This window comes from Prionailurus viverrinus, unplaced genomic scaffold (assembly GCF_022837055.1).
Source record: "Prionailurus viverrinus isolate Anna unplaced genomic scaffold, UM_Priviv_1.0 scaffold_55, whole genome shotgun sequence".
Taxonomy (NCBI): Eukaryota; Metazoa; Chordata; class Mammalia; order Carnivora; family Felidae; genus Prionailurus; species Prionailurus viverrinus.
The window spans coordinates 1,001,739-1,012,243 of NW_025927617.1; the positions used below are offsets into that span (position 1 = coordinate 1,001,739).

Consider the following 10,505-nt stretch of genomic DNA (forward strand, 5'->3'; position numbering starts at 1 on the left):
AAGTGGGGGTGGTTAATAGCAAGAATCACTGGAATGTTTCTAGTAAATCAAGAGGGACAAGCTCCCCAAATACAAACAAATGTTGATATAGAAGTAAAAATATATACAATACAGTCACTTGTTTGTAGTTTGGCACAATGTTTTCCTTTTTTTTCCCTTGGGTAAATAGTGCATAAACTACTTGTGCAACTGTATGACTTTTTGAAGTCTTTTACATAGAACATCAGATTAAAGTTTGCTTCCAAATACTTATTCCCACACTTCAAAAATCTCTTCTTTAAGCACTTACATGTCAACATACATACCACAAGGCATATTTTGAAAGAAATAAAACACAAACATCAAATGTCTTTCTGGAAAATGTGAGTTTCTTCTTCAAACACAGGTAAAACCCAAAATGCTGTTTCTGCTTTTAGGAGATTGTAGTCGGAATCCCTGCAGAAAAACCAAACAATTTATGCCACCTTAGTTAGCTTTAGTGTATGTCCCACAAAGGGATCATACCATCTAAATTTGTTTACATCATACTAAATACTGTATAATGCAGAGATAGATAGATACAAATAGCAGGGGGCACTAGAAAGCACTCCTAATTGCCACACAATGAGACTGTTTTTTCCCCCAAAATTATGCTCTTTTTGCTTAAATAATCTTGACCTTTTGTCTATATGACTTTTTGATTCTGTTGTTCAAAACTTTTTTTTTTTTTTTACTGCAAAGCCCTTCCCTTCCAAAATCACTCAAGAGCATATTTTAGTTCTATTTTCTCAATTAGTAAAAACCAATGCAGAATAGCAGAAAAAGTAGACTTGTTAGAGTTTATCCCTAGCTAAGCCACAACAAAATTGCCCAATCTTTTGTGTGGCTTAAAGGTATAGGGATTTTCATGCACGTTTTTCTTTTTAATTTGAAAAAGAAGGGAATGTGACAGTTTCTTTCATGCAAACTTTTGCTTTCAAGAGGGAAAAAATGAGGGACTGTGGGCTTAGCAGGTAGTAGGAAAGCTAAGGGTACATCATCTCAGCCATTTTGGTGCAGTATTACCTCAGTTTTTCAAAAGAAGCTGTCCCAGCCTCATCCTTGTGGACCTGTTCTCGCTCCACGCACTTTCCCTTACACTTCTCATCTCTCAGGGCCTTGGAGCTGGATTTGTGACGATATAACTTTTTGTGTGTCGGTCCATTATTGCCTAAAGTGCTCAGGTTATTACACTTTTTATCAAAGAAGGCAGAGCGAGAGTCCTCATAACCATGCATGTTTGCACGACCAGGATCACCTATTGTTGCTTTCCCATTGCTTTTACTCACACCCTTGATGGACCTGTGATTCTTAGTGCCCCCTGGGGACCCACTGTTGACCTTTTTCTTAGATTCCTGTGGTGTCCCAGCCAATATTTTAAGGGTTTTTAATTTTAGACTATTGGACTCAGGGGAGTAGAATATGTTGGGGTCTCCATGGTGTTCCATGGGTTCCCAAAGGGGCTCTATGGAGGCCATCATGAACCTCTGCACATCTGCCATACCAGAGGCAATGTTAGACAAGATATAGGAAGGCTCTTGAAATTCCCGTTGGTCATCATCAAGGAGGCTATTGGTGTTCGTGCTCATGTTCATGTCGCTCCATCCTGGGTTACTCTCCTTCCCCAGAGCCCAATCTCCAGAAAGTCCCTTTTGAGTTGGCATCTTCATAGAGGCCACAGGGCCACTGTGTTGGATACATTCGGTCAATGTCTTTCCTGTGGAGGATATGTTGTTGATTTGGCCTCCTCCACGGCCAATGCCAACTTGCATTTTCTCTCCATTGATTGCAGCCATGTATTTCCCTTTCTTTGTTGACTTAGGGGCCTGGCGGGAGGTTTTGCCAGGTGGCTTTTCAATTCCTTTGTTGTTGGCTTTGAGAGATTTTTTCCTGGTGTTTTTCTGAGAAGAGCTTTGGTTCAGAGCCCCACTCTTGCTGGGTGAACTTTTCTTTCTTGATTTTGACACTTTGTTGTTAGTACTCATTTGACCAGATGGATCATTAAATGTTGATAAGCAAGGGGTTTTTTGGAGAAGACTGACAGAATCCTCATCATTGAACATATGGAACTGAAACTGATGGTTATTTAAAGTAAATCCATCATCCACTGGGACCTGCCGTGAAAGGGTACTGCAGTCCCACTTGATTTTCTCCATGTTGCCCAATGGTCCTGGGACACCCTCTTGAAACCCCTTCAGTGTTCCTAGTGTCTTAATACTCTCACATCTGGTAATTTGAGGGGAAAGACTGGGGGTGTCAGGTGGGGACACTTCTGAGAGAGAAGAGTGGCGGAATTTGTCAGGAGTGAAGTTGGAGATATCCAGGAGGTCAGTGGACTCCTTTAATGGTGTTATCTCATCAATGCTCTGCTGGATAACCAGCTTGGGGCTGCAATGGGCCAGGAAGTCATCAGTAATATCATCATCACCATCCTTTTCACAGGACTTCAAGCTTAAGGAACAATAATTGCTTGAGTTGACAGAGAGTTGGGCCATTGAATCAAAGCTAAAGAGCCGATCATCATCCATATTGGCTGGGCCCTGCTGGAAAGGAAAGCATATCTCTCCATTATTAAAGTGACATAATTGATAAGAGTCATCAGATGGGAGCTGAGTGTCTTGTACAGAGGCATATAGAACCTTGTTGCAATTACTGCCACCACTACTGAGGCAGATTCTATTGTATGTTGTAGATGTGAGGTTATTTTCCATGGAGACTACTTGGGAGACTCCAAATTCATTAGATTGTGTTGGAGCTATCTCCCTTGAGACTTCAGCCATGAATTCCTGGGGGCCAGAAGTAGGTTTGTTGGGCCACACATTTCCATAGTTGTTTGATTCCATTTTGAAGTTTTGGGATGACTGCTGTAGCTCAGTCTCAGAGGGTGAGGAAAGCACACAGTCCTGGGCAGGCTGAAGAGGCACAAATGATTTTTCTGTTTGAGTGAGGCTGCTTTCATTTTGCTCTGGAGAATGGTGAGCAAAGTATGATATACCAGTATTATTTGACAAGTCAGAAGCATCTAACAATGTCTGCAGATACCCTCCAGGGATAACAGGTATACTGGTGGCAACATTAGCAGATGATAGAGGCATTTCAGAAGAGCAGGTGGTTGGTAAGAAAGTAGAATTCTTGGCAACCTTTGCCTCATGAAATTCAGATAGATGAGAACTGTTTGAAGTCCCAGGAATAGCTTCATTCTTTAAATTAGGTGTAGATGATTGATCTTCCAAAAGAGGGCTCATTTCAACAACTGACTTGCTTTCTTGACCAGCTTTGATTTTCTTGGATTTTAACCTGGCTTCACTTTTAAATTTGATTTTGTTGAGCACTTTCCTCTCTGGCCCCTTAAATCCTGCATCTTGGGCTTTGACTTTCACTGAGTCAGGGCCTGTAATGTCATTTAGACGTGATCCATTTGCACAGCTGGGGACAGCCAGAGGCGCTGACTTTAGTGTACCTTTCATGGCTCCATCTTCTTTACGAGTACAAGCTTGCCTCTGATCACTGCAGAATGAAATTTGCTTACCACTTGCTGAAGTTTCCACAGATGGGATTCTTTGAATCCTGTGCCTGTTGCCAAGTTTAGATTTTCGTTTGCGAGCAGGTGGCAGGAATGACACCTCAAAGCTACCTGGTTCAAAGTTTTGTTTTTGGCATAAGGGTGTCTTGTTGGAGTCAATGTTGCTATTTCTCTGTTTTTTCTTCTTTTGCCAGAAGCCCTTCAAGGGGGCAAGCTTGGCATATTTGTTGAGCTGATTTTCACTCAAATTCACTGTTGTCTCACTGGAATCTACCCTACCCAACTTCACCAGCATGTTCTTCTCACCTTTAAAGCGATTGATGATGATATATTTGATAATAACAGGGGGCTCCTTACGGGTTACTTTTCTTCTCTTTTTGGGACACCATTCATCATCATCTTCCTCTTTGGAACCACCTGGCAACCATTCCTTCCTCTCATTTACTTTTTCACCCTCTAGTGAGTCAACGTCATATAGATAATCTTCACTGTACCTGACTTTTCTCTTGGCTCGTAGACCATAGTTCTGCTGGGAGGAGGAGTTGCCAGAATTAGTGTCCCGAGCCATATAGCGGCTACAGTCCTTGATCTCCCCCATGGCATCATAAGAGACCTCAATGAAGGAACTGTCATCACTGAAATTCCCTGATGCCTCCAAGGAATTAGCAAGATGACCCTGCTTTGGATTCTTAAATTGCCCTACTTCAGTCCCACTGCATGGTTTATTTAAGGCAAATTTTTCTCCATTATCCTTTTCATCTTTTTTCTCTACACCCTTGTCTTCCTGTCCCTCTTCTTTGACTTTCTTCTTGTCCAAGTTTTTATCCTCCTCCCCCCAGATGATGTTCACATCAGGAACCTTGAATTGGGAAAGATCGCTGTTCTGCTTCAAAACCCCACTCTTAGACTCTCGTTTGGGGCAAGTAGTAAAGACACTGGGAAAAAAGTTGAATTGGGCATCCTCCTGCATTAGAAGGGTGGTCTTGTCTCGAACATTGTCCTGGAAGGACTCATATCGAATTTTCAAGGAACAGACATCACTGCCCAGTGTTGACTCATCATCATCGAACATGTAGTTATCCACATCTTCTTCCGAGAATAAGTTGACGGACAGCTCATTTTTGGAACAGAGGTCAAGCAGTTCAATCTTACTCTCACTAATGAAAGTCTCAAAGTAACCCCAATCTTGATTGGAATTTGCCAGCAAAGCCTCTTCTGTATTACACTTGTCTAACAGTAATGCCTCATAATAACTTTTCTGAGCTGGATCCTCCAAGTCGATGTCAGATTTCTCAGCTTCTCGTTTTTCCCCTGCCCTTGATTTGTGCAGGGGGAAGCCTAGGAGCTGGTCTGAAAGCAGCTGCTCTCCATATTTCATGCTTTCTCCAGCATTAATACACTGAATCCCTATATCAGAGACTGCACAGGTTTCATAATCCTTATTTAGATCACCAACTTTCAGACTGATCCCTGGCTCAGGATCTACTGCATCCTTTGATTCCATGAAGCAGCCCAAACAAGTCCGACTTGGCTGCATGAGGCAGTCCCCATTCAGAGCTGACATGCCTGCAGGCTCCATTATGGCAAATGGAGCTTTCTCACATTCACTGGGCAGTGACCATGTATGCAGGCCTTTTGTAACACCAGATGTAAGGGAGATGGCATTCACAGAAGCACTATTAGCAGCATGCTCAGGTGCTTCAATTAGGCCCAAAGGAGATGGGGGGCTCTGCATACAGGGTTTCTTAGAAGGCAGAGGCAGGAGACCCCTGGGATACATTAGGGTCTCTTTTTGAACCACTGGTATAGGCTGGATTGGTGCAGCAGCTTCTAGAGCTGCAAATGACTTCATTGCCACATCTTGGTCCTCTGAATCTGGAGAAAAGGGAAAGAAATGACAGAAATAAAGTTAAAGGTCTTAGACCACTACTCATTAGACCACTCTTTCCCTAGATCAGTTTCTGGTATTTGATCTTATATAAACTAAGGTTCAGCTTCTCTAGCTTTAGAACTAGAAACTACAAAGTTAAAGAACAACGCTGATTTTATATTGAACATTCATGAAAGTGAAAAATAGTATTTCTTTAGATTCAGCTTTTTCTTTAGACACAGAGATGTCTCTCTCAGAAACTGGGAAATAATTGGACTGCTTGATCAATTGGAAAGTTAAGGCTTCCAGGGTGGGAAAATGCTCAGATGGGATATTTATGGTTTCAATCTATAAAGCTTAGTCCTATCAATCAGACCTCTGTTCTAGCAGCTCCTCTGAATCTAGATGTTCCAAGCCTAATTCACTAGGAATTTTGAGGAACTTATTCATCTGACAGAGATTATTTGCAAGAGCACAGTGGTTGGATTAAATAGCTCTTGGAGACCCTTCTAGCCCAGTTATAAATCTGGTGGAATAAAATTTAGGATTAATATCAATCTCAAAGGCACCCTAGACTTAACCTGCTCCAATTTTGTAGATGCTAAAAATCTATTTGGTGTAGTAACACCAAAGGACCGCTAGGAGAGGTAGTATATACTATAATTAAATTCTCTTACCATTTTCTTTGACCCCATTAATCAGAGTGTTTTCTCCATTGGCTGAGGCAACAACAGCCTTATCTTGTTGGTTATCCATGAATGTAACCTCTTATTTTTTCATTCCAAGTCCAAATGCTGTCCAACCTGCACATTTCAAATATATAATGTTAGTCATTAAATATATTTTTTCTCTGTTTTAAGGTTATTTCAGCTAGAGAGATCTTAAAAGGCTCACTGTAATTTATCTGTTTCCAGACTGGCTTCATCACCACTGTTGTTTTTTGTTTCACAGTTTATACCCTAGATCCTTCTATCCCCTGTAGGCCACCATACTATTTATAATAGAAATCTGAAGCAGGCAGACTTATGCCTTCTTCCAGATAGGAATATATTTAACCTAATCATGGCCATACAGTTAGAAAGGATGCAAAGTAGAGTCCAGAGTAACATGAGAGAAGGAATGTATGCATGTAAAGTTTGGCTTTATTTTTGTTTGCCTCATTTCCACCTCAGAAGATCTAAAGCTCTTCAAAAACAAGGCAATTCATACATACACACACATATATATCACACTCAGATTTTCTCTCTCTCTGCCTTAAAATTTGACTGCTAAGGATGGAAAAAGGTAAAGAATTCTTTTCTTGGTTTCTCAACTTTCATGATCTTAACTCTGTTAATGACAAATATTCCTCAAAGCCCAGCAGGATTTTAAAATGTTACTACAAAGAAGAGCTTAAATTTCTGAAAACTCCCTACATCATCTATTTTAGGGCATAGAATACATATCTATAGTCCCTTATCTCCTGCCCGCCTACTTGGGTGGTAGGTATATGCAAAACAGTAGAAGACAAGGCCATCTGAGATGGAGTTATCTACTATATGCTATCAGAAAATCTATAAATCCTTTTTTCACAACCCCCCTTTTCCTAGACCTTCTTCTCAGCCAAGTATCCATCCCTTTATTAAAAAGCACAGACTGCTGATGGCCAAGCAGCTATTACAAAAATCTCAAGTGTATATTCATTTATCCTACTACATGGATATACTATAAAAGGTAGGACAAGCATTGAGGGAACAAGAAGCAGTAAGCAGAGTTTTACATGATTCAGTCTCTATACTATTTTACCTATTATCTGTAAAATAAGAAGTCCGTATTAGGCAATCATCTAGTTTTAAAAATGTTAGATGGCCCTGAGTTTCCCCTAACATTTATATATCAGAATTGCCTAACTTTCTACTTACACAAGGCCTGATTTGAGAGTAGCCAATAAACCACAGGTGCCAGAGAAAAAAGAAAGATATGCTTACTTGTTGTATTTACACAAAAAGAAGGGCTGGAGATTTCTAAAAAGTGGAGAGAATGGGCACCTGGGTGGCTCAGTCGGTTCAGTGTCCGTCTTTGGCTTAGGTCATGATCTTGTGGTTTGTGGGCTCAAGCCCCGCGTCAGGCTCTGTGCTGACAGCTCAGAGCCTGGAGCCTGCTTCGGATTCTGTGTCTCCTCCTCTCTCTGCCCCTCCTATGCTCGTGCTCTGTCTCTCAATAATAAATAAACATTAAAAATTTTAAAAAATAATAAAATAATAAAAAAAATAAGTGGAGAGGAGAAGCTAACAATGTCAAAGTCCCCACCCCTTGGCAAGAAGGGCTCATTTGTGGTAGAAATGAATAAACAGATCAGATGGTTTAGCTTCTGCTTCAGAGAGAATCATATGGGTCATGTGGAATCATACTGCCATGATGGATTTCTCTGTGCAACTTTCTTTTTAAGAAACTCAACTGAACTTCAGGTATCATTTTACTCTTTTTTAACCACCGCCTAACTAACTCTGTCTTGGCAGGGACTTCATAAAGGTCAAATTATTTGTAGGTTTCAATAATTTAGTATCTTCTTGTCCCTTATGCCTAAGGCTAATTACAAGGAAGTCCATTTTTATCACCAGGAAGACCAATGCACAGAAAAAGAAAATAAGGTCTCAAAAAAACCTAATGGCAGATCTGTGAAAAAACCTCAAGTCTCCTGACCAAGAGACCAAGTATTTTTTCTTAAAACATAAAATGTTTTCTCTATAATTCTTACCACCTCTGACCCCTGGCCAAAACAAAGATGTAGAAATACAAATTTCCACATGTTATTGATCTATATACTTCCACCCTCTTTCAGGTAATAAAATAAAGAACAGCTGCTTCAGACAAGTAATAATTATTAGTAAAAATTAATGTACCATAAAATATATGCAGGAGCAATATACTTAAATATGAAGAATCATACAATGTCACACAAGACAAGGATACTATGTCAGGGGACATATTAATGTCATTGTAACTTTATTCTGGGATGTTATTATTGTAAGAACATAATTTTCCTTGGGGCACCTGGGTAGCTCAGGTGGTTAAACATCCAACTCTTGATTTTGGCTCAGGCCATGATCTCACAGTTCATGAGATCGAGCCCAAGTCAGCCTCTGTGCTAAGCGCAGAGACTGCTTGGGATTCTCTCTCTCTCCCTTTCTCTCTGCCCTTCTCCTGTCTGTCTGTCTGTCTCTGTCTGTCTCTGTCTCTCTCATTCCCTTCCTCCTTCCCTCCCTCTCTCTCTCTCTCAAAATAAATAAACATAAAAAAGCACATAATTTTCCTCTAATAGAAAATCAGATCAAGCACCCAGGATTTATGGCTCTAAATTAAAGCGTATCTTTTTTAAAAAAAAATTTAAACATTTATTTATTATTGAGAGACACAGAGCATGAGCAGGGGAGGGGTAGAGAGAGGGGAAGACACAGAATCTGAAGTAGGCTCCAGGTTCTGAGCTGTCAGCACAGAGCCCGACGCAGGGCTTGAACTGGCAAACTGTGAGATAATGACCTGGGCTGAAGTCGGTCACCGAACCAACTGAGCCACCCAGGCACCCCTAAATTAAAGGGAATCTTAAAGGGTTGAGAATAGAAGAAATACATTTTAGCAAAAAATAAAGGAGAAATGGAGATGGGTATGAGAGCTTATTGAGTTGGGAGGGGGAAAGTAAGAGAATGCATGAATACCCCCCAGGTTACTGAAATTATCTCATTTTGTACTTATAATTATCTTGTAAGGTTGGCTCTATTAGATTCACTTTTTTTTCAACAGGTAAAACTAAGTATTATAGATATTAATGTAATGATTATAAATTATTTGGGCCTTTGTTCTGCAGAATTAGAAGGCTAAACCCTGAATAGATAATCCTGTGGTCCTTTCCTATGTCTTTTCAAAGCTCAGCTCTAAGCGAGACAACCCGAAGGCATATATTTTCTCACATTTTTATTTATATATTGGCTGCTTATAAAAATGATTTGGGAGAGGGATTTTAATTTTGTATGGTTGTAATACAAACAGTTCTTGGCTTGCTTTAGCTTTTACCGACTGATCAGCATTTTAGGACAACAAATTTTGTGGGGTTTTAAAAACCTATTTTGAGCTAAAATTGATTAGCACTTTTGGAATTATGTATGACAAATTGCTTTGCTGATCATGGTAAATCATCATTGTAATGGTATTGAAATAACATTAGCATGGAGATAGGTATTTTAAAGCAAGGAAATGCTCAATTAAACTGGAAAAGCAACCCCTCTCACCTGCCTTTCCCCTCAGTTGGGCCTGTAAAGGGTTCATATATACTGTCACGGTAGGCTGCTATGTTCTTCCCCAAAGGCCTTTAAGCCTCAGGTCTCAGAGTCTAAGTGACCTACCCTAGCATTTGTGTTGAAGGGCTGTTCTTGGCATTTCCAACTAAAAAAGGAAAAATCAAGGCAAGAACATAATAAAGACAACATAACCTTTGGGGTTTGAGTAGTGCTGATCTTTAGGATACCAGTTTAAATAAATTCAACAAATTGACTAGGCACCACAGGTAGTAATGGTAGTGTACCAGGCACTGCCGTGGAAAAGACAGGTGAATGAAACTAGATCCATGTTCTTATGGTGCTAAGAGTCTATTGGGGGTAAATAAGCCATAAAAATTTTCTAATAAATGTATAGTATGCTGAAAGAGAAGCAAAACATTTCTATGGGAGTTCCAAATGAATAGATCTAATCCACCTCTAGAGAGGAGGGAGATCAGGGAAGGCTTTACCAGTAGCAGCAGCATTTGAGATGGACCTTCTTGGATGGTCTTTCAGGAGGTGAGGATGGAGAAGTATAGAGGAAAGGCATTCCAGGCTGAAGGATCTTCATGAGATGCCAGGAATATCTCCCCACTCTAGTCTATCCTCTAAACAACTGCTACAGAATTATAGGTCTGACAACTTGCCCTAAATATTTGTTTTGACTTGCATACAACACCCTTCTCAATCAATCTTCAACTTCTCAAGTTGTATTTTCCTTTCATTCTGTTTATCTTTCCCTATACTTCCAAATATTCTAGCCAGGTCTGCCTCCTTAATATGCTAGAGCATTTTTTGCTTC

General features: G+C 40.2%; 1 protein-coding gene across 1 annotated transcript; it reads right to left on the reverse strand.

Moving 5' to 3' along the window:
• Positions 1-341: 341 nt before the first annotated feature.
• Positions 342-6,167, reverse strand: NEXMIF (neurite extension and migration factor). Its single transcript, XM_047848197.1, has 3 exons — positions 6,089-6,167; positions 1,045-5,416; positions 342-435 (listed from the first exon to the last, which is right to left on the reverse strand). Exons 1-3 carry the CDS (start codon positions 6,165-6,167, stop codon positions 342-344), a joined length of 4,545 nt encoding a protein of 1,514 aa, XP_047704153.1.
• Positions 6,168-10,505: the final 4,338 nt, after the last annotated feature.

Coding starts and splice junctions, on each gene's coding strand:
- NEXMIF (XM_047848197.1), bottom strand. CDS start 6,167: ATGGATAACCAACAAGATAAGGCTGTTGTTGCCTCAGCCAATGGAGAA. Junction 5,417..6,088: donor TAATGGGGTCAAAGAAAATG/GTAAGAGAATTT, acceptor CCTTTTCTCCAG/ATTCAGAGGACCAAGATGTG. Junction 436..1,044: donor GCTTCTTTTGAAAAACTGAG/GTAATACTGCAC, acceptor GTTTTTCTGCAG/GGATTCCGACTACAATCTCC.